At 42.2% G+C, this 25,036-nt stretch overlaps 1 protein-coding gene across 5 annotated transcripts in view; it reads right to left on the reverse strand.

Annotated features, from left to right (window-relative positions):
• Positions 1-25,036, reverse strand: part of MITF (melanocyte inducing transcription factor) — a 110,115-nt gene that overhangs the window by 14,196 nt on the left and 70,883 nt on the right. For 3 of the 5 annotated variants that reach the window (XM_040591253.1, XM_040591254.1, XM_040591258.1), the window contains exons 3-5: positions 7,248-7,475; positions 6,052-6,135; positions 4,593-4,688 (exon numbers count right to left, since the gene is read on the reverse strand). In XM_040591253.1, coding sequence (XP_040447187.1) covers positions 4,593-4,688; positions 6,052-6,135; positions 7,248-7,475 — 408 coding nt within the window. The remainder of the gene's footprint in view (positions 1-4,592; positions 4,689-6,051; positions 6,136-7,247; positions 7,476-25,036) is intronic. The other 2 variants (XM_040591255.1, XM_040591256.1) reach the window with 1 other exon arrangement.

The following is a 25,036-nucleotide window of genomic DNA, read 5'->3' on the forward strand; positions in this document are numbered from 1 at the left end:
AATACCCCAAAAAAACAAAACAAAAGGAACATCTATAATAAAGCTAAAGTCACAGCTGTCCATCACAGAACATGGTCCCAGCTGTGACCCACCCATGTTAATGTCGGGGTGACCACTCACCCTCACTGCTCTACAAGGCTGACCCTTGTATCTTTTGGCCCCCCAAATACATCCATGACACTGGCACAGCAACAGCGTCATACACCCTTCTGACTTGGATGTGCTTTTTCTATTCATGCTCCTAAGCATGGGGAGAACACAAAGACAGTGTTTGTAGTAGAGGGACTTGAAGTTCAAAACCAGACATGTGAAACCTAATCAGGAATTTTAGAGAATAAAAAAAAATAAGTTAAAAAAATCAGAAATCTAGAAACTAGCATCTCAAGCCTTGGTAAAGCAGCTAGGTTATAATGAAACGTGGAGAACAGTTAAGGTCACTAAGCTGCTTCCTTTACTGGTGGGCCTCGCTTGTTACAACAAGTTTGTGGTTTTGTTGTCATCGTCCCCTTTCCCTAAAGGTGTCAACACTGTGCCAGATTTCCAGAAGTACACAGGACCCGTGTGAGCAACCACCGCAGAAGGGGGCAGTAACATGGGCAGCAGCTGCTGGACATGGACACTGCAGTCTTGCAGCAGCTGCAAGCACCAGAGGAACCCAACCATGAGCTGTTTGCAACCACAGGAGCACAAGCAGTGCTGATGTAGCATTAGCTAAATGAAGGAAGACGAAGGGAGAAATTTGCACAGCTGCTAGATATTGCAGGTTTGCATGTTCATCAAGGAAATTTACGTTAGAGGTAGATGCCAACGTCTCAGTTTAAATCAGTGATCCATAAGCAAAGAGAGTGACGGATTTCTTTGACTACTTTTCCCAGCAAGTTGAACTCCACAGGTTAAAGCTTCAGTTTTAACTTTTTACTACGAGCATGACTACATGCATGGTTCACACTCGGTATGAGCCCCTGAGAGGCCTCTTCTCCAGGACAGCTGCAAGTCACAACTTTGGGACTAACTTTACTTTTTTCATTTGAAAGGAATTGGCTAAAGTGCGTGCTCATCTCACATGGCTAAAAAACCCACAATTAAAGAAAAGTTTAAACTGAGGCACATCCTCTGTTTACGATTATATTCCAAGTCCCAGAGGAATAAAATCAGTGGACTTGTAAGGCAAGACCAATCATCATCTTTAGTGCAGAGTTTAGGGAACTGGAAAGGGGAGAGGACTCCAATGCTGAGGGCACTGATTTCAGATGGACGAGTCAGTAAAACTGTGAGCACAGAAAAGCAGCCACAAAGGCTGAAATGGGGGGAAAAAAAAAAACCAAACAACCCAAAACAAAACACAAACACACACAGAAGGGGCTTATAGTGTGAACAACGCATCAACAGCTAGACATTTATTCTTCCTATTGGAAGAAAATTAAACATTTTTTTTGCAAACATTTCAAATCTTATCTATTAAGATAGTTAATAGATCCCTTTCCCCAAATAAAAAGAGAAGGGAAAACGTTCAAAACTCCCACGACCATTTCATTGGGAAGATCGAGTCTCAAAAATTTGAGAAAGACAGAATTTCCTGGTGCTAAGGATGCTCCTTCCCTGTCTTTTTCAAACTCTACTATGTTTCCATTCTAAATGTGCTTTCCTTAAAGTTTTCCTAGCCACTCCTGGCTAAGAAGAAATTTAAATATAGCATCACTGTAACAAAGTAAAGGATGTAAACAAAGGTAGAGTGGGTTATGCCAGGCTTAGCTTGTTATCTACCTTGAAAGAGTATGGTACAAATGTCATCACTTGTGAAATTTCATTTTTCTAGGTTTCACAAGGTACACAAGCATCCCAAGTAAAACAAATTTCAGCCTTCCTATCACTTTGGATCCTTTTTTTTTTTTTTTTTAAATAGCTGCTTTTATATAACAGACATTTCAAACATGGTAATTATTACTCCAGATTCGTCACAGCATACATTTCAGGGGAGTCTGAGACTTTCCTTTCTCCTCCACTACTCCAACAAAACAAGCCCCCACATTCAGGTCATTGGGCCTTGGTATAAAAGTCACTGAGACACCAGCCGTGTGATCAGCAAGGCTGCTTTTAAGGAATTGGTGCACACCGGAATGAGTTCGTTGCACAGCTCATGCAGCCTACAGCGGACTGTGCTGTTCCCTTACCTACAAGCCCACGCTCAGCAACAGTCCCTGAACTGAGACTCCTTTCCACTTCTGGAGTTTAACGTCCACAGGGAAGTCACATTCAGAAGCAGAGCTACACATGCCCACACAACTTTCCACGTCAGATTCTTGCTAGAATTGATTAGTTGGATGAATTAGTTGTCATCTCAACTCAGCATACAAGAGTACTTTACACAGCACCTAGCAATTCAATTCCTAGGTCCTATCTACACAGAAAACCCTGTGGGCAAACCAGTGACTATTTTGTGATACCTTTCACCACAGAAGCAAAGCCAGTTAACTTGTAACCAAATACCGAAGTTTACAAACACTTCCATAAGCAGTTGATTGCAACAAAACCTGTTCATTCAAGAGGTACTTGGAAACTTCCCTTAGCTCGCTCTACACAGAAATCTCTGATTTTGCTTAACAAATAAGTACTAGTACCAAATGTAACGAACCAGTCCTTTTGTTCTTTGTTGGTTATGGAACAATAACAGCCTTTGTCAAAATCTCAGCACAGCTATTTATAGGTTGCGTCTCTTTAGAAACCATTTCTTCTCGATTTCTTCCACCTCTACTTAGCTCAGTCTACAGATATTAATTCCTTGTTAGTAAAATGTTGTGTGTTTTAAAGAGCTAAATCCTGTTCCAAAAGCATCCGCCACATCAGGTTCATTTTTTTCGTCAAACCAGTTGCTGGAAAACATGGTTTCACTTCCATCTTTTCAACACTGGTACTAGGTTAATTCAGAGACTGAACTATGCCTTTTGCCTCCAGCAATTTAAATGTATTAGTAAAGACATCTTAATTCTATTGTTTTATATCCTTATTTTACAGACTTAACCACATGAAGTGGGCAATTTCTGAAATTTCACAGATGTGGATCAGGCAGTCTTTACAAGGCTTATAAACGCAGCAAGCAGGAGGAATGCAGACTACCCTAAATATTGACCACATGGCCTCCTTGCACCAAAGGAGTACAGAGTACCATTATGTCCTTGCCTACAAGCAAAGAGCCACTGCTGGGGTCCCTGTGGAACGAGAGGAAGAAAAGCACAGAGAAATCCAAATCCCTTCTAATGTAATGGTGCTAATTTCTAACATAACGGATCCTAATCCAATGGAAAGTCAGAGAAAGGGCTCTAGAGGAAACTTATCCCTCAAATAAAAAAAAAAAGTAACTACCCTGAAAAATGGTATTTTTCAAGGGTTTTCCAGTCAAATTCCAGGACAGATGCACTTTTCAAGCCATGTTAGATTGAAGAGAAATTCATTCTTTCCGGTAGGACTCCGCAGTCCTTTGTCTGCTCAAAGGGCACTACTTACAAAGGGATGCTAGTGGGCCGCTTCCTGCGGCGTGCACCACGTCTCCAAGGGGGCTGTGGGAATCTGCGGGAGCGCAGGACTAGGTTAACATGACATCAGACAACTACTGTCAGCAAACGTAAATCTATACTACAAAACTGATGCTATGTGGTAAGCTGTAAATTTTGGCACTAGATAAAAAAGAAACAGACGCCAGCACTGGCAGACATCTACTCAGCCAGATCTAACAGCACTTAAGCCTAAGGCAAAAAATTCACTGGAGCTACCCGCCACAGAAGATCAAAATGAGATTATGCCACAAGTACGATTACATTAATGCTCGCAGCAATGTGAAACAGCAAACAGGAACAGCAACTCGGAGGTAACCTGCGCCTTCCCCTCGCTCACTGATTTTCACACCCCTGTTCCTGTCTTTTGTCACAGGCTTCCTATGTCTGCTCCCCCTATTCAGCTTTTAAGCTTCTTTATTCCTTCCCCTTTTGTTTGTTTTGGAGGTTGTTTTTTGGGGATTTTTTCTCCCCCTAAATTTTGTAACATCTTTGCTGTTGTCTAGCTAGAGACTTCTCTCCACTTGAAATCAGGTTAAGCTAAAGTTAAGACGTTAGAGCTAAAAGTTAAGCTAGAGCATCTCCGACAGGGATGCTAACACATGCTTAAGTATGGCATACAATTTCTTACTTGAACATGATGAGATAGAGGAACTTGGGGTTCTGGAGGATCTTTCTAGGCTCTCTGAATCCAAGTAGGATGTCCATGGTGATCTTTAATATCAATGGGTCTGAGGCCACTGCTGTAAGCCCAGTTCACTCCTCTGTTACAATCTCCTCACCGACTAACTCGACTTGGAAATAGGAAAAGCAAAATTGTCCTTTGTATTCCCTCAACCTGATTCTAAAGCTTGCTTTTTTAAATCCACGTTTTCCATTAAAACTGTATACCTTCAGCTCTTCAAACAAAAACTAATTACACCCTGTGGGACAATACAATAACTACTTAATTGCTCAGAAGAAAAGTCGTGCTACAGTTTTGCATTCTCTCAAGGAAAGACAATTATACTTAAGAGGGAAACCAGAAGGAAAGGACTGTTGTACCGTATTTGCCATTTGCAGGGCTGGGTCCATCAAGCCAAGGATTTCTTCATTGTAACTTGACTCCAGACTAATAATGTCATCAATCACGTCATCCATCTGCAGCAGAAAAGGTGGACAAAGGAAAACGCCACAGTTATCAGTCCCACTAAGACACAGAGGCATGACCAAGCCCTCCAGCCACGTGCCGGCTCCCTGCAGCACGGCCCGGGCAGAGGTGCCTGTGCAGTTCTGCCACGCTCCAAACCCAGCCCCTCGGCCAAGGTCCCCGCTATCCAACCAGGACAGTCCGGTCATGACATGGCTGAGGCTTCACGGTCCAACCCACCCCTCCCACCAGCAGCTACCCTGCGCTGCCTGCCCACGGGCACACCGTTCCTCCCAGGAACGGCGGGCGAGACTGCTCCTGCAGAATGAGCTACGCCAAGGACATGACTCCCCATCCCCGTGCGGCACTGCCTCTCTACCCACCACATCCTTCCTCTAGCTGTGGGGTCAAAACCTGCGTGCAAACAGGAACGCTCGAGTCCCTGACACCTGAAAGGGAAGGAGAGGGGACAACTGCTTGCTGGGTGACAGGCTGCCCGCCCTTAACAACAGAATCCATTGGATTCGTAACCCTCGTGCACCCTCTCCCAGGGAGCACCACTCCAGAGCAGCTCAGAGATGATTTTGGGTGGTGCAAGCCATCTTCTTTCTAGGGCTGGGCCGGGAGGCACCTCCATGGGCTCCTGCATAGTGAGGAGAAACAGAGCCCTCCAGAGCACCCACACAGGTGCTTCAAACTGTCCTGCAAGATTGGCTATTTCCTTTTCGCTCACTATAAAAATGGAGCTTAAGTGACAGACATATACAAAATCAGTGCATAATGTTGATGGTAGAAATAGTAGTGTACAGGATTTTTGTATCAGCTCCAGAAAGTGTGATCAGAATTACACTGACTGGAAGAGAGGGCAAGGAAGGAACTAACAGTTACAGCCCATATCCAAAGTTTTGTTACCAGAAATAAAAACCCCTTGGTTAAATTAAAAAAAAAAAAAAAGGAAGAAAAAAAGATGACTACTGAGGATGAATTAACATGGGTGGAATAAAGCCTTCTCACATAATTTTTTTAAATACAAGTGTGATCTGATAGGAATGTGGTCTTGGAAACTATCAGGACAAGAACAGATACATGCAGTCTTGGGAAAACTGCATTGGAATGGATTTCCTGAAGTGTGACCTCAGCAGGGTCTTCTGCTTATAGTGTTACAGTGCTAGAAACGCACTAGCCCTCATCAGATACCTAATTTTGCCTTTGACACCAATGCTAATAAACAATGTTGTTCTTTTGTTCCTTAAATGCATCTTAGATTCAACTTCTTAAAGACACTATGGGGCAAGTTTATTCTTCAACATAACTTCAAAGAAACATGCTCATTAGAAAAGGGACCTGTGCTCCAACTCCTGTGTCATCCAGTACCTGCATGCATGATGCTCGTGAGTGTGTGTTCAGAGCCGGGCACTCACTCTCAACCCTGCTTTGCTCTTCAAATTTATAAAATCCCTGCAGAAATAAAAAGGAAAAAAAGAAGGGGGGAGAAAAAAAAAGAAAAAGCAAAGCATGGATCTGAGTTCATGGCACAGTCTCAGTCCCAAAAAGAGCATGATTGAAACAGTGTCATGCACACATGTGGCTGGTGACACAGCAAAATGAAGCTGTAAATATCTTATGGGGGGAAAAAAAAAAAAGATCTGGGCACAACTGGGGCAAAAGGATAAAACTATTTGATTTTCATTTCTTCTGAGGCTACAGAGCACAAGTAATTTCTCTTTCATGTGCAAAATATGTTCTGTAATAACTGTTTCTCAAAGTTGCATAACATTTTCCTCAGAGTGCATCTGTATTAAAAATCTGGCACAAAGGCTTGAGGGGGGAGGATGAGGGGACACGAGGAGCTCTACAATTGTCTCCCATTTGTCACATTACAAAAATACTGACATGATTTCTTACACTTGTTAACATCTTTCAAATCATCTTCCTTCAGCACCTGATCACACATATAACATCCAACTAAGTTTTTTCCAGCAAAAAGTAAGATGAGGTTGCAAAGGACTTCTAGGCATAGGCTAGTGAAATCCTGTATTTGCACCACTGAGTTCGTCATGAAACAGCATTCCATAACATTTTAGGGTATATTAGGTGGGATAATCTGGCCTTCCAGCTAAGCAAAGGACTTGCTCAAATTTTACTGTAAAAATACCTAAAATATCTCAAAAAGCTTTTTGTGTTTTTCAGTTATTTTTGCTATGCTCTTTGCTCTTTTCTACACGAATGAGCCATAAATAACATTATTCCAGAAAGCTAGAGCTTACAAAACTGCTTTGTATTCTCCAAAGGTCAACTATTCACTGCATGCATCAAGCAAGAGGGGGGAAGTAGTTTTAATAAGCATAAACTAGCTAAAATAGTTCAAAAAAATGAGGAAGTTACAGGGACACAGGTTTTTTTTGCCAAAATGTTCTATGCAAATATATATTAATCAGAGGTAGCAGTTGCACTTTCAAAGCGAACAGTTCAGAAAAGAAGATAATGTCTTAACGAGCAAATAGGGATTAAAACAGAAAGCAGACTGCAATTCCAATCTACTGAATAATATGCACACGAGAGCGTATTACCTCTTTCTCACAGTTGGAGTTAAGGGTAAGCATCGCCATTGGGCTGTTAGGTGCGCTGCTTCCAGTTCCTGGTGGCATGACATGATCCCCGGGCTGGTTTGGACATGGCAAGCTCAGGGCTTGGTTGGCATGTTTGTTTGCGAGAGTGGTAGAGAGGTACTGCTTTACCTGCTGCCGCTGGGCTTGCTGAATGTGGTACTTGGTTGGATTCTCAAGGTGAGTCTGCACCTGTATGACACAATTTAAAAAGTGCTTTATTGTTTTAGAACATCGCTACACGTGCTACCGATTTGAGCTATACATTTGTGACGTATATACCGGCTAAGCATTTGACTTAAAACACAGACTTGTGAAGCTCCGAAGAAATCAACAGCGCTTCACTAATTCACATTCAGAGGCAAGATACCAGTTTACGACCTAGCGTTTCAATAATTGCTTTTTAATGGTAAACCAGGAAGTTCCACTTATTTTTCTACAACATGAGATTTCTCACTTAATACCAATGCTCAGGCTTCCCTGTTTACACAGACACTCCAGAACAGCCAGTTCTGTGTTCAGACCTTCAGCTACGCGATATTTAGTTTTCACTAAAACACAGAGAAACGAGTCGTACCGCAGGAGTCATTTCACTTGTTAGTAGCTACCAATTAAAACCAAGTAGTGTGAACTGCTACCCTTTATCAGATGTCAAGTAACAGATCAAAAAGCTTGTTGTTAGTTCTTTAGGTTCTGGTTGTTCGTATTTTTAAAATAACGCACTGGTTAAAAAATAAAAAAAAGCAATACACCTTCTTTTTTGCCTACGTATTATTTATATCTCAGATCTATGGCCTAAATCATATACAAATAAGACAGCCTGTTTATAAACACATTATGCAAATAAGATGCAAGAAAAGAAGTGTTTCAGTTCAGATCAATCACTGTCCTCAGTAACAGCTGTTTCTGTATTTAAGATAAGCTTTTCACTACTTAAGAATTTTTTTATATATAAAATATTAAAAACCTCATACCGAATTATTCTTGTGCACCCTAAATAAGCAAAAGAAAGGCACTTCTTTTCCCATGCAAGTTTTTCACCATATCCTGGAAACTCTCTGTCACCTTTCTTTGATTGTTAATGTTTTTATTGGAAGGTAGAAACCAAACCAAAATATAATAATACTCCAAGAAGGTTTTTTTGTTTTAAAACAGTTCCATTGAAGTGACTTTTGCTATTACAAATGACCACATATGTCCCCCACTTACTGTTGTGGAAGAAATAAAATAAAGTATACTAGATACCAGAGGAAAAGGATTTCCTGTATACTGTAAGCCTTCTTAGCAACAGGTTTTAAAATAAGTCTGCAATAACAACTCACCTGATAATGATTATACTCAAGCATTTCCAGCATACTACTTATAGGTTGCAAGAGAAGCGACAGCAATATCCTTTGCTCTATGCTACTCCGGTTTGAGGGATTCACATACAGAAGCACCATAAACAATCTACCCCAAAACAGCAGAAGAAACTTGAATGCCACTGCTCAGACTTATAGTAACCTACGCTAATTAGCCATGCATGCAGAGAAATAAACAGTTCACACAGGGGCTCTTCTTGGAAGCTATGTAAGTTTAGCCCTAAGTATTGGTATTATTTTTTTTTTTCCCTGGCTTTGATGTCATGCTTTTTCATAAACATAAAAGGACCTTTTAAGCGATGGGCTATCAAAGTCAGATTGACAGTTCGCTCAAGGCTAATCTGCTATTCATCTTTCGTTCCAGTCGTACTAATAGACAATGGTATTTTTCTTTAGCAGTAAGGTTAAAAGTTTTTAAGTACTGAGTAAGAAATAACTGAACAAATGCCCTGCGAGCCTAACGCATATCCGCTGGCAGTGGGGTGCACAGGGCCATGCAGCCCTACCCTCAGCCTCCAGGGCCAGCCATCCACCACCCTGCCCCATGCAGCCAGTGGTCCACTCGGGACCTGCAGCCGAACACAAAGGACTTCAAAAAGCTCTACCACATCCTCAGCCTCCCTGATGCTTCAGAGCTCATTAATTCTGTCTCAATCTACAGCTGGAAGATTTCCAGTTCAGGAGTGGTTAACAATAAGCTAAAGCATGTCCCAAATGCATCTCTGTGCACTTAGAATCATAGAACCATGGAATCATTTTGGTTGGAAAAGACTTTTATGATCACCGAGTCCAACCGTTAACCCAGCACCGCCAAGCCTGTCACTAACCCATGTCCCTGGGCACCACATCCACATATTTAAAACATTTCCAAGGGTGGTGACTCCACCACATCCCTGGGCAGCTTATGCCAGCGCTTGACAATGCTTGTACACAGTCACGGTACCGAATACAGTCCCTACACCTTCTAGAACTTACTTTTTCTTTCTATCCAACTCCTTGCCAAAAGCCTGCGCTTAAACACAGGCAATCAAAAGCTGCTCAACTTGCATTATTTCCCCAAAGTCTCTGCTGCACAGGGAAGCACGCTTAAGAGAGTGTTTCTGGAGAGTATAATCTGATTTGTTGCACTAAATCGCAAGACAACACAATACAAAAGTCTGCTGTGATAAGTACAGCACTTGCTTTGTCAGTCCCAAACTGTTTTATCAGTTATCCTATCACCAGTGGTAAGAGTTATGCTGCACAGATAAGTCTATTTTTCACTTAAATTTTCATCTTCTGAGTAAATAAAGTTATCAGTAAATGAGTTATTTTTGTAACACTTATCTTCAAATATGTTATTTTAAAAACAAGCCCTACTTGTCTCACAGAATTTGCACAGTTCTTCCTCCACGGGCACCAAGATACCACAGCTGTTTTCACAGACCCTGCCAGGCCGACAAGGATGGAGCAAAGCCTCTCCTCTGCACTCATCTGCTACCCATCCTCCACACCCCCAGCACAGAGAGCAGCAAAATTCCAAGACCCACATCTCAACTGTGCATCAAATATAATATTACTTATAAAACATACTAATACACTGAGCTGACTCCACTCCATGTCAAGTTCTGAAACACACACTGCCTAAATGACATAGGATTTGTTGGCAAAACATACTTATTTCACAAGAACTTACTTTCCCCAAGATTCAGTGGTATCATCATATGTTAGAACAGTCTGTTATGTTGCTACTTAATGATTTTTTTGTTTTCTTTGTTTGGTTTTGGTTTGGTTTTTTTGTTGTTGTTCTTAAGACTAACTCTGTCTTTGGCCTAGACCACCCTTTTCTGCAGGCTCTCCATCTAAGAAAGCTCAAATTGTGCCCACTTGGGCAAGTGTCCCAAGATGCACCAGTCATGTTCAGCTTGCAGATAAGCCATAAAGCAATCTTATTTTTTGACAAAATATCTCACAAGCAAAGAGCTGCAAAACAAACCCTACATCGAAATTCCACTATCCTGAATTCGAAACCATGAATGAAATCTTTGACTTAATTAAGATCTAATTTTGGTCCTCAGCCCCTTCTTGCCTTTGGGATGAAGAATAGTTCTTGTTGTTCTTCCAAATTCATGAGACACAAAGCACAAGACGACAATTTATTGGTTTGGACACACTCCCTAAGAAATGCATCTGAACAGGGACATGCAAGAAAAATGGAACAACTTGAAACTGAATCCTTTGGATCTCCAACCATCTATCGCCAGAAATCTCCACCCAGGCTTTGCTGCAACATCACTAAACCAAGCAGAACATGGGTTTTGGGGCATTTTGGTATTGGCAAGCAAGAAATAATCTTTCATATGCAGAACACTGGAAATTATTTAAGACAAGATGTCAAAATTATCACACAATAGTAACCAAAGAATCTGGCTACAAGGAACTACAGATCAAGGATGGCCAAGTGGCAGCCTACAGCCTGGATTCAGCAAAGAAACACCTGGAAGAAGGCTGTACTTTCCGTTTCTATTCAGGTGCATTTTCGGTTTGCTTGGTTATCGAGGTTCTGCTCACATGGGTAACACAGAGTAACACTGTCTCAGAAATAGAGGCCCTGAATTGGTTTCATGCTAGAACAGCTTTCGATGCCCGCTTCTCCACTAATCTCCATGGGCTGGCTCCATGAACAGTTGGAACCATCCCTGCATCAGGTACACCTGCACTACAAGCCTCATAGGTCAGCAATTCAAGCTCCATCTGCTCTTGCCATGCTGACATTGAGCTAGTATGGTTTTTCTTGAGCTGAAGCGCTGAGAAAAGCAATATAAAGAAGTCAATTTGACTGCACCCATATGTAAGCCAGCTGAGGCCCTGCAAGGCTGAGCTGGGCTGGAAAAGTGTTGGATGGAGCCACGCCGATTACTCAGCACTCATCCTTCACTCTCTGGAGTATCCTGGAGAACGTTATCTCAAGCACGGGAAAGGCTTTCTCATACCTTCATTTATCTTGACATCTGACTGCTAATTCCAGTGCTTACATCCAGTTCAAGTACCTGAGCAGGGGAAAAACAATTCCTGAGAAGCTGCCTATTTTCTTTCACGTCACAGAAACACTAGTAATAACTCATACACGTAGAGTAGGTTTTTCCCAGCCCTCGGGTTTAGCGTCAACGAAGCAAGCGTTTCATCAGCGGCTTTCACTAGCTTTAAGCATACACACCCTATCAGCGGGAACTTCAGGTGTACCTCAGACTACATTCTTTAAAACCCTTGTATTATATTACAGAGCAGTGACAGGACTCCTGAGTAGACCCACATACTTCCTTCAATTTGAAAAACTAAAAATGTTTCCTGTTAAGGTGATCAGGGAATCAGGAATTTAAACACAAAGTGTAGCCCCACGCTTAACCACAAAGCATACAGCTCAAATAGTTCCTCTGTACGAACAGGCAACCGAAGCAATTCTCCCAATACTTGCTCCACCTGTCAAGTCTTGCTGGGAATTGCTCAGACCTAATTTACTAATAACTTGCTAATGATGGCAAGAACTTGGAACAGTGCTACGTGGCAACAGGGCAAGACCCCCACTCCCCATGGGTACGCTTGGACCAAATCCCTGTTGTAGGAGCATACTGGAGAGTTCACTCTTGGGCAGGCACAGGGCAGGGAAGCCTGGTGGCTTGGCCAATACATTTTGCACAGCGTATTCCAGAAACTTAATGGCTAATGATTAAAATAACGGGGAACTTACACCAGAATAAAAATCAGTCATTAGCTGCGGCTTTACTACATGCTCCAGCTTCAAGTTCACAGAGTCACAGAATCACTTAGGAAAACCTTTAAGATCATCGAGTCCAGCTGTAGTTGGAAGTTGATCAATTGCTGTAGGATCAAGCTTTGACCCACCAGCACTTCTGGATGAAGGTAACTAGGCTAAATTAGTTGTCCTGTGTTATTTGTATACTTATTAATTTGTCCATCCATGAGTTTGATCTGTTTGAAATGCATAACTGCAAGAAGCCAGCACAAAACCAGCATATCTTGTGTTAAGAGTATTCCTTCAAGGTGGAATACCGCTTATTGGTTTTGCAGTCTCAGTTACTACTTAAACTCACAATGTGTTACTTGTCACATCTCCGAGTACCACCGCTTTCAAACTTTTCCTACCACCCAGGGAGAAATACAAAAAATATTATCTATTTCAGTGTGATCACAGAAGAGTTTGGTATGAACAGCCAGCCTTAGGTGCTGCTGCATAATAAAAAGAAACAACAAAAAAGCCCCAACACTCTTTCCCCCCACACACACTCCCCCAAAATACCAATGTTATAAAACTCTGAAGCACCTAATTGTTTTACTCTCTAGTGGTCTTTCCTGTAACTGTTGAACATTTTAACACGAAATTTCATTACCAAAACTTTTGCAGATATTCAGACTACTACTAGTATACTCATGTTCCCACAACATTCGCAAGAAGAAAAGGCAACCAGGCCAAGCAGAAAAACCACCAGGAACAAAACATTAAATCAATTTGAGAAGAACAAAGCCAGTTTTGAACTAGCCACACTTGAAACCCTGATGTCGGAGCAGGACTTTGAGGATGGCGATGGCATCCCGCCTCAGGGAGCCCCACCTGCGCATGTCTGCTTTGCCCTGAGGCCCAGCACTGCCTTCGCCACCCCTTGGTCCTCCCCATGTCTCATCTCCTCCTCCTTTCATGGCAGACATCACACCTGCACATCTCTCACCCCCTCCGGCAAAGGCCACTGCTGCCCCAGAGCTCCTGGCTGTCCTCGCGCTGGGAACTCACCATGGGTCCTGCCCAGAGCCAGCACCGTGCTCAGCATCTCCCGCGCTCAGGCAGGAGCCATCTGTGCAGCCAGAACAGCCTCCCCTGCCTTCCTCCTCCCAGCTGGGCTTAGAGGACACGACACCCGTTTCCTAGCAAAAAGGGAATTGCTAAGACCTAGGACACGGAGCTCAGCAGTGGAGACCTCATGCCTGTGATTGCAAAGCTGATGCCCCCAGTTCGCCGCTGGTGCAACACAAGTGACAAAAGGCCATTAGGATGCCAGCAGTGCTGGGCTGTCCCGCTCCTCTGGCCCCCCACGAGCTGGGAAGGAACATATTCCCATTGCCCAAGCCACACAGAAGGAGATTCTTCTCACCAAGAGCATCACTGAACCTTCCTGTGAAAGTAAAGCCCAACTGTTTAATGCTTCATTTAAGCAGAGATAGGCTTGAGCACAGGGACATGCCAGAGATTTACAGAGGACAACTAACCAAGGGGAAAGAAGATATCCCCCCTCCCCGCACTTTTTTTTTTTTTTTTAAATTAAAAAGACCATTTGTTTCAAGTAAATTGCCTTAGGACTTACAGTTTATAATTACAAATAAAATACTTTTTGGTCAGTTTTTTCAGTTCAATAGAATGTTTTGTTACTTAGACAGCTAAATGTCATGGGATTTTTAAGAAAGGTTAAAATTCTGTGTCATTTAACAATAAATGGTACTCAAAAACAATACTAAATCACATCCACTGAAGTGTTTCACAAGGGTTTCAGGCTTCTGTTGGGTCTCCTGCAGCAGAAAGCCCTGTTCAATGCACCAGCCCAGGGCTTCAAAGCTACTTTTTAAAACTGCTTCAACCCATCACTTTCAAGGATAAAAACCCAACAGGAGCAGCAAGAAACTGTTGTATAAATTGAATAAAACCAGAAAGCAGTACAAACACATGTCTATTCTTTCTGGCTAGGGGGATGGGGGGAACGGAACACACCAACCAAAAAAACTGAGGCAAATGACATATGAAAAGATAATCAACTAGTGCCTCTTGCATTAACAGTAATTTATTCTGCTGAAATTTTCTAATCCAGGTTCCAAGATTCCGAGAGTCATGTTCACCATAGCTTGATCCTCTAAGTCTGAAAAACCTAAAGACCACAAAAAACCCTCAATTATTCCGTTAAAATATTGATCATGGGTTTCACTGCAATGCCAGGAAGAACCTTTCTACCACCCAACTTGGAGCAATTCAAACAACCAGCCAGACAATGGTTTAACTCAAAGCCATTTTCCCACATACTGTGTTCAAACATTAAGCAACAGCATCACATTTTTCCCCCTAAGGATGTCAGTGGCCTGAAGTAGCTCTGCATGAAAAAGTTCAGTCCTCTTGCTTTCTGAAACCTTTCCAGTCTTCCAACATGAAACACCTACCGCCTTTGAAAATTAAATCAAAATTAAGTTGATTAGGTTGTGATATATCATTCCCCATAGGGCCACTGTGAATTTAGTAACAGATAAGCCTATTCAGTAACTTCTCCAGCTGCCATCTCTCCATCCCTCCATCGCATATTTGCTCCCCTTTCTTTCAGTCCATAACCCAGGAAGAGTCGCTGGAAGAACACTGACCAGAAAGCCCAGAAGTAGGAAAAAGATGAAGATCGTGTTACTTGTACTGCCTGAGAACGACAGGCAGGATTAGCTGATGCCAGCATTTCACCTCAGGACACAGCGAACGCAAGGAAGTGACATCAGTTCGCACAACAAAGCTCCCTGGTTACTGAATCCATCCAAAACCCCTTCTGAACTTGAAAACCAAGGCAGGTACAAGAAAGTTATTTAAAATCTGGCATCGTGACTGCAGTCTAAGTGGATCCAACAGTCAACTTCAAGCACAAATAGTTACGACAAAGAAAGGCACATTGTACAGAATGAATATCATTTATACAGCTAGGGGTTGTTTTGCCCATCACCACAAATTCCTCTGTGTAACGTGACTTTTTATCCAAGGGAAAGACATGAAGCAGACAAAAAGAACAAAGTTTCTGTGGATCAGTGTTTTAAAACTGTACTTTAGCTATAGAAGCACATGACAACAGTATCTAAGGAAGTTAAAGAGAGGTTAGCCAAATTTGCTTAAGGAGACAGGAACTGATGTCATTGGCAGGTTAGGGCGTGCGTGCTAGCTGCTGTTCCGCAAGTGTGGCTTTCAGACAGGACTCATTCCTTTGAAGTCCTGCATATTTTTTGGTAGGACATGAGCATTTCAGCTGTTTACTTCCCAACACACATGCCATAAATTTTTATTTTATACAGTTACTGGGTGGATACCAAAAAGCATTGCAACGTTTTCAGACAAGTAATTGAATGCATAAAATGTCAGACACAAATCTTTTGCTATGATTTCACCTACCCCAGGTGCTTCAGAGTGTAAATATTTTATGACTAACAGGCACCAATACCAGCCACACAACTGCATCTGACAGGCAAGTTTGAAATATGGTACTGTCATGGTAAAAATCTTAATTCAAGCACGTCATATTTACGTCCACTTCTGCCATCCCAGTCTCTCCTAAGGAAGCTGGGCAGCACCTTCACAGGCACTAGAGGGTTTGAGATTGCTCACAGTAGGACACAAATGACTCCTCCTTACAGGAACTGTCAAAGATAGACACAAACTTGCCTCCAAAAGTCTCTTGTGCAAGACCTGGTGTAAAGACGTCAACTCAAGAGGGAACAGAGTCATAGGACAACAGATATTTCAGCTGCCCGAAAGCCCAAAACCAGTACAGACCATCTGAAGCCACCCCTGCTCCCAGCTTCCCCTTGCAAAGCCTCCCATAGCCCACGCACAACCATCCACCCTTCCTACAGCCCAAGCAAGACCAACACAAGATTTACCAGACCACTAACACAGTTCACTGTCGGCTTGAGAGGGTCACATTAGAGAGGTAAAAGTATTTGTCCAACCTTATCTTCCTCCTAAGGTTGCCAAGCACAGTGTTGGCCAGTGCCGGCTTTGACTTGCAGTCACATATTTAGAGCCTGAGCAGGACTATCAGTTACATTTCACAGGGGTTACTAATCCAGCCACCGTTCCAGCCCTCAGTAACCCCTGCTAGACCTGCACGACAGATTATTTCACTTCCAGGTCTCTGGTCCACTGCAAGCCTGCTGGAAAAACTGGCGTCTTGAAAGACTCTGCTCTACCGCCTTTCCCCTGGCAGGGAAGCGGTACAGAACATCAGCCCTTCTCCCCAGCAGAGCCTGGCAGGTCAGTACTACTAAAACTACATCAACTTTCATATGTGTGAAGGATTTAGAGATTCTGGGTATATTTCCAGAGCCCGCACCTGAGCCAGCGTGTGCTTTGATATCCAAAAGGAGGAGCACGAGGCGTTTTTTTCCTTCCAGTCCTGCAGTGCCCTGAGGAGGCAGTTTCCACAGGTAAGAAGAGGCATCCTTCTTCACACCTGGTTTTGCTCAGGTTGCTCATCATTGCTCATTTGTTCAAATGTGAAGAATGCAAATGGGACTGGGTAAAAATAATGGAAACTTTTGTAGGAAGCGAACAAAGGAGAAAACAGAAATCAGTTTGATATAAGATGCTGAATAAAAAGTAACCAGAACCTAGCTTAAAACAGAAGGAGACAGCACACACTGACTTGAAAATAAAAATCCTTATTACCAGCTTCCTAGAGACGTGGAGTTGCCCACACAGATAATGGGACAGGTTGTTTGCTTGTCCAGACTTCAATAAACACAATTCCAGAAGCCTCAATTCTCTATGCCAAAGGCAGATTTTAACACAGAAAACCTACTTTGCCCCTGCATGGACTTGTCTTAACATGTGTCATGCAACACTGACTTCTCACAGGTGAAACTTAAGCCAAAATAGACTATTTTGCCCAAACTGTGTAAAAAAAAAAAAAAAAAAAAAAGGTAGAAGAAAGAGAAAAAGCCCAACCTGTTACTTTCATAAATTTGAAAAACCCATACCCTCAACACTGGTCTCATTTGTCACTGTGGGAGTTGTGAAAGGTTGCTTAGTTTTATAGCATATGAGACACTGTTTTGAGCCAAGATAACTTCAAATGTTAAGGAATACAATCTTCAGCACTTAGGGGCTAAGCAAGAAATGAGTTTGATTTAAGTCTTTCAAATCCACAATGCTAGTTTGTTAGAAAGAGCTGGTGTTCAGAATATTGCCTGTGGGCTACCTAAGTATTTATTTACAAATTTCAGCATTCAGCATTGAAACATAAGATAGGGAGAGAGATGTAAAGATGGCACTAGATCAAAATATATCAAACACCCGAAAGCCATAAACAGAACCGTTGTTATCCTTCTCTTTTTTAAATAATAGCTATTTGTAAACTCAAATACAACTCTTTTATTATTATGTTCAAGGGAGAAAACCTCCCCACTTTGAAGCCACATTGCACATCAGGAGGCTACCACAGAACAGTCTGGGTTGGAAGGGACCTTTAAAGGTCATCTAGTCCAACATCTACATCCCGTTACATACTTGTCTGAAGACATCTACACTTGTTGCATACTTGTCTAAAACGATCTAGGTGAAAGACTGCTACACTCATTGTTCACATAATTACATGGGGACTGCGAGGCTGGCAGCCTGCTTCCAAGGTCACTTACAAAGCACATATCAAGAACATGCCAGTAGTAATCACAGCCCAAATGTGAAAACATAAATACACCAAACCCAACCAGCGCCGTGCAGCGCGTGCTGGAACAGCTTGGCCTGTCCATCTACCGAAAAGCCTTCCCACCAAAACTTTTAAAGGAAATGTCCAAAAATAAGAGTGAAAATAATTTTGAAAGGACCATTTATTTAAGAAACTACTGGGCAACACACCGGCTACGGCACAAAGGACCCTTTTTCTGGAACATGTCCGTTTTGAGGCTATCCACTTTACAACAAATACACTGCACCCTGAGAAGTTAGCAAGAGAATGAAGATTTTTGTTCATTCAAAACAGTTTAACGTTGTTAACATGCCCTGAGCTTCTACATGTCACAGTTAATAATTAGAAAGACTCAGCCGGGCTTTACACCACTTTGCCTACAGCAGACATCACCTCATGTCAGCCCCGATACAGAAGGCTAGAATAAAGCAGCCTAGATACATCCTTTTTATTCACACTACTAATATGATCATTAGACACAGCCTAAAATAATAATAAATCGCTGACTTCATTTAAGTGAAGGAAATGCAAGCTGGCTTACCACCGAACTCCTTGATTTTTATCCTTCTGCTCAACGAGCTGTGATGTTATTTATGACTGTATTAAAACCTACCGAGTTATAATAAAACAGTTTCAGTACCTCAGAGTGCTTGATCATCATGTTTGCTAATGTAAGATAATCCAAGTCACCTTCATGCAAACTCAACTGGCTATTGATCTGAAGCATTCTGCTAAATACCAGAACGGAGATTTGAGGAGGGGGGAGACTTTGGCAAGGTGCAAAGGTGGGTACACTCCCTGTACAGGTTGGCAAGCCACTGCTCTGGAGGAGAATTAACCCAAGGGCCCAAACTGATGCCACAGAGCATCAAAACCAAAAGCCAACGTTGTCAGGGCTGGTTTTGAACGGTGGTGGCTCTTCCTAGGGAGTAGCGTTCTAACATCCAACACTGCCATTAAGCAACATCACATCTTTTTATTTCCTGACGTCTCACTAACCAAGTAGCTACTACAGCAGACACCATGGTAGCCACAAGAGATTAAAGGTAAAAACAGTAAGAAATTAAGCAAGTTTATTCCACACTAATTTTAAACCCAGAAATCACAATGAAACTTAAGTGCTTTAGTTATTTCTTAGCTAAAGGAATGTTGCCATGGTACTTCTGTAACACAAAGACATATTTAAGGCAAATAGCCATTAAGCTGCATGACCTCACCTCTGCGCCCCATGATCTTATTCCCACAACAGTCAGACAGTACCTATCATTTGGCTCCCAGAAAAAACAAGACTAGTATCAGCTCATTTATTAAACAAGGATGCCAACACTTCAGCCCTTTAAGATCTCAGGCCTTACATACATAGAGACATGGTGTCATGATCTATTTTATACTTACAAAAACAACATCCAGCCCCTCAGCCATTTTTGTAACCTTCACCACACCTGCTCCTCCACATCCATCCAGAGATGAGCTGTTGAAAACCCTTCTCCTCATGCTATTTCACATATGGTAGGCAAATAATTAGTTACACTGTGAAACAAGAAGCTCCTGTCCACATAAATGACCCTTGATCAGGCCAGAGGATGGGGTGCTTGCAGGACCATCACCTGAACCAGTGAAGTCTTTGACAAAAACCGTTAGCTGTCACTAGCTTGGTTCATATTATAACAAACTAAAAAAAAACAACAAACCAGCAGTCAGGGTCATTACTTCAACAGATATTGCACAAGCGTACTCATCACAAAAACCTAAAAGACTGCAAAAAATAGGTTATATGAAAAGATGCTATTCCAGCATTTTCAGCATGTGAGCACATACAAGACCTCCAGCCTTGCAAGGGGCTACAAGCTCTTGATTCTCTACTACATGGAGTCCTACCAAGGTTGGTGTTAGGGCTCTTTCTGCAGGACAGGAATCTGATTTTATTACAGGGCACCAGACAAATTCCGCCTTCCCCAACAACTTACAGAAAACTCTTTTCAATGGTTTCATCTGAACTTCAAAAAAGCACAAGCCCACAACTCACCAGAAGAGGCACAGTCACAAAACGCAAAGGAAAGTGTGTTATCGTTCCAGTTTTCCAAAGGTTAGTTACAAATACGAATCGCCGACAAATTCAGAAGTGGTAGTTATGTCAGAAAATCAAACCATCTTTTGAAAAAGAAATTCAAGCCCTCCAGGCTTGATCTGAGAAGAATCCTATTTTAAACCGCACTTGACCCACACTAATGTAACCCTTCAAATGCTATCACAAGAACAGAACTATGTTCACAAGGGGAAGCAGGCACATTATCTTCCACTAAAGCCATATTTATTTATGTAAAAAATCATACCATCTCCTTCTAACACTGAAAAAAACTCAAGCAATATGACATGTATTATACAACACACACAAAATTTTAGCTACCCAAGTTATAGTATGGGAACATAACACAACTCAAGGCAACCTGATGCTAGAGTTAGAAGGATGTAATTAGGGATTAGATGTGGATTAACTAGATCCAAACTCAGTCTTCCCCACCTTTCTTACCCTTTTTTAAACCTCCAGTATAAACCCATTTTAGCATGTCGCTACTTTACAGGGTGGAATAAATACTTTTAGAGATCTTAGTTTTTTAAAAATGCAAATAAGCTCACACTGAAGTTTATTTTAAATGAAGTAAAAATTGGTTGGTTTTTTTTTTTGTTTTTTTTTTTTTTTTTTTAACACCCACTAGGAACCAGAAGAGATGCCAGCACATCCCCAATAGCAAACAGTTGGGTTTGACAATGGCAGATGTAGCTGCAGCCGGTCCCAAGGACACCACAGCTAGCTGCGCATCCCCCCAAGCAGCACGGTACAAGATGTGGGACCCCGCCAGGGAACAGTTCAGAACACCATATGCATTTCAAGCTATTGGTGTCAGATGAGCTGCAGCCTGCTCTCCCAGGCTGAACTCCCAGTAGCACTGGATAACACAAGGTCTTCTCATTTCATTTCCTCTGGCACAAGCATCTAATTAGCACTCATCAACAGCACCAGGCAAAAAGAAGCTAACATGTAACAAGTGGAGGCAACTGGGAATTTACTTCAAAATCCCATTGCTGCTCCACAGTAAGGGCAGAGCTGGCCGGCAAAGGTGCCGGTTCTGATGTCTGGCTGCTTGTTCCTACCCCACCACATCAGCTCGCTGCTCTGACCCCTCAGTCATGCAGGTACCGCCATCTGTAGGGCTAGATTGACCCAGGCAATCAGAACCACTAACCCATTTTTAAAAAAAAAAAAAAAAAAAAAAAAGTCACCTTTCCCCAAACAGGCCTTTTTGTAAATCTCAAACTGCCTCAGTAGTCCCAAATAATTTTTAGTGTGTCCCCACAAGTGCATGTATTGGCACAGCCACGGGGGCTGTCACCACCAGGGCTACAGGGGACATCATCAGCCACCTTTGCTGCCATAGTCAATGTATTGTGGAACTGTATTAAAAAAGGTAATAATTCCTTATTTGTGCCCATTATTTAAGTAACAGCCAAAGCTGCTTCTGCTTTACCCCATCTGGTGGCCTATTGCTTATATACAGCTGGTAGCAATAGCTATTTAGGCATGTTGTCTGGAATTCCAGCTATTAGAGGAGAAAACACGCAACTGGATTAACCGTGTCCCACTAGCACTTATCTGTTGTTATCCCCTGGGTCCAGCAGAAGCCAGTATGTTCCTCACTCCATACCCAAAGCGGAGCGTCTAGACACTGTGTGCTCTGATCACAGAGCCACCAAGACCCGACTCAGTCCTCCAAGCCTACCGCCTTTAACCAAAGCAGATAAATGGAATAAGTTTTCTTGAGGAAGATGCAACTTCAGAGAGAAGGGTTTTCTAAAGCTAATTCCTACAAACAGGCAGAAGCCCTGTCTATAAGCTTTTCCTTGTTATTTACGTTACACACCGCAGGGACAGGCAGAAGGCAGGTCTGAGCCGTGACCCACATAGGAAGTGGCGCTTTGCATAGAGCAACCACTGACTGAATAAGGAGGCACTCCGGAGCAGAAGGCACCACTTTTCTTTCCTCAAAAAGCTAAAGCACATTAAAAAAGGATAAACTCTTTTGAAAAGCCACAGTAGCGTGATTAAATACTTTTTCCTTTTACACAGCAAACCATACAGGGCTGAACCCTTAAGGAATATATGAACTTTCATGTGAATGGAGCCCATTAACTACCAGACAATGAATGGTGCCTGTGGTCCAGATTTCATTTCCCTTTAGAAAGCAAAGAGGATAGAAAGCTTATGATTGCTACACACAAGTGCTGACTCATTCAAGGTCATTTTACTCCTTCCCTGAACAAATTGTTTCTTTGAGACCCTGGCTATTACGGTATTTCAGAAGAGTATAGTTTCAATGGGAGCCAAGAAGCAGAACTGTAAAACAGTCAAATTAATACCATAGTAAAATACTATCAGACTGCCCAAAGGATGCCTTTTCAATTAGTAAGATGGTAATATACAAGATTGCCCTTTTTAACAGAAGTCTCATTTCTCAGAATTTTCTGTTTAGCAAGAATTAGCTTTAAAGTATTGTTTAACAAAGCAGGAATTAATTTAAAGCAGTTCCTGAAACGCTAACGTTGCTTCAACTGAACAACCATACCTCACATGAGGCTGTAGCAGCACTAAAAGCAGCTCTGCCCCCCCAGCAAAACCAAGCTGTCTCGCCACAAGCAGGTTTATCACTCAGCTGCTATTGGGACAGTGATGCTGGTTAAAGGCAACGGTGGCTCTCTGGCTCGCTGACACGGGGGAACTGGAATAAGTCTTTGCTGAAAATATCACCCCCTGTAGCCAGGGCTCCCCAAACTCAGAAGAAGCAAAAACCTCACACACCTAAAAAGAAAACACAGGCAGAGAGAAGTCACAGCCTTAGGTAGCTAGAAGTAGTTGTCTTAAAGATGAGGTTTAGTGTGCTGCTTGTAGGTCCTTGACAGGACCTTCATAAAGACCTGGGATAGGCAGACAGGCTGTTCTCTACACATCACTCTTGAAATGCACTCCTTTCAAGGGAGATTTCTTATAAAAGAGAATTTCCATTAGTTGCCTGTTTATATTTTCCTCTGAAAGGAGGAGAAAGTTTTAATTAATTAGTAACCATTCAGTCCACACATCGAATTTTGATGATGCCAACCAGGAATTTCCTCGTGATTTTTAGGATGCCTGAAATAAAAGCTTTGATCCACCTCCCTCGACACACAAGCTTCCTCTCAAATTCATAAATTATTTCTGATTCCACATCAGAATAACTTCTGGTTTGATACTTGTGGTGGTGTTCAAGGCCAGGTTGGATAGGGCTTTGAGCAACCTGGTCTAGTGGAAGGTGTCCCTGCCTATCAAGTTCCAACCCCCCACCATAATCTTTAAGATCACTTCCATTAAGATCCAAATCATGCTGTGATTCTATGATACTGCTACAAGCATATTTTACTATAGCAAGTTTATTGGCAAGGCCTTTTGTTGTAACCAGGAAAGAAAAAGAAATGTCAGTGTTACATAGGGAAGGGAAAAATACTCTGAAATTCACTCTTAGGATTTCCTGGAGCTTGCAGCAACGAACCCTTAGGCACAGACCTTTTAAAGATACGTAGGTGCCTGACGACTGCTGCTGCTGAGACTCCAAGGTCAGCTCCAGTGACAGCTCTCCGCACTGCCCTACCTTCAGCATCCGTAGCACTCTCACGGCCCGTGATGCTTTCTGGCAAGCGCATCTGCCACCCTCCATGTGCAAAACGGGGTGGGGGCAGAGCGAGGGAGGAGGACACTGCTCCAGGACAAAGAAATACTTCTTTGAAACATTAGTTTCTTTAAACACACAAGACCCATTCCTGCTGATGTCAATGTTTTCATTTGGAGATAAGACACAGATTCCAGCCAAGTCAGTAACAAAAATGCTGTTGTCAGAAGCCAGGGCTTCAAGTAGGTGGGTTGCCTGAAACCAACGCATGGCTTCAGGGTTGTGTAAGCCACATTCATTTAGAAATACAGTAATCTCCACAACTTTCTTCCAGAAAGGTATCACATACTAGCTCATATTGTCTACAAAAATCAGGATTTGTAGCACAAAAGCAGGAAGGGGGGTATAATTTGCCACAGTGCAGTTGTGTCTTAAATAGCTTTGAGGATCGGGAACGTTCCATGGAAAACATGCTCCAGTTCTGTCGCTTAAGCTTTTTCAGCACTCTGGTCTTACTTGCTGAAAAAATTTATTACTCCTACTGGACACCAGTAGCAGGTTTATTTAAAAAAGGCAGCCTGCTTTTCACAGACTTTCTAGCAGTAATTGTTTTTACATGCACTATTACATACAGCATTTAACCAGTAAACGGCTTAAAGGTACCTCTGGGATACTAGTCGGTAAAAATAAAATACAAGAACAAAAGCAAACAACATGATTAGAATAATGTGTCAAAACAATTCTTAACACCCGAGTATTAGCCTTCATTGGTGAAAGGAATAGTCTAGAAAGACAACTTTCCCAGCAGCTGCGAGCTTTCCCAGCACGCACACACTTGGAAACCATAATGCCATCTGCTGAGAGATTATGAAAGTGCAATGCAATGAATGACCGAGTCCTCAGTGCTTCCCAGAATTTCATGTACCAGTTTAATCACTGTAATACTGGTGTTGAAATGCTTGCTGCTCATGATCAAGTTCAAAAGGAAGAAAAAAAAAAATCTGCTTGAACTGTAATTTACCCAAGAATTTTCAAAGAACTAGCTGGAATTGCAACTACTGATATTCAGTAAATCAGGGATACTAAGTCACAGAGGTCCATAGCAAAAATATGTTATGTTAAAAAGATATGATGTGGAAAACCCTAACTATTAATTTGGCGTGGACATTCTAACTTTGCAAAAACACTGGTATTAAATAGTTATGTTGGGGGGGGAGGGGGGGGGGGAG

Source organism: Falco naumanni, chromosome 4 (genome assembly GCF_017639655.2).
Source record: "Falco naumanni isolate bFalNau1 chromosome 4, bFalNau1.pat, whole genome shotgun sequence".
NCBI lineage: Eukaryota > Metazoa > Chordata > Aves > Falconiformes > Falconidae > Falco > Falco naumanni.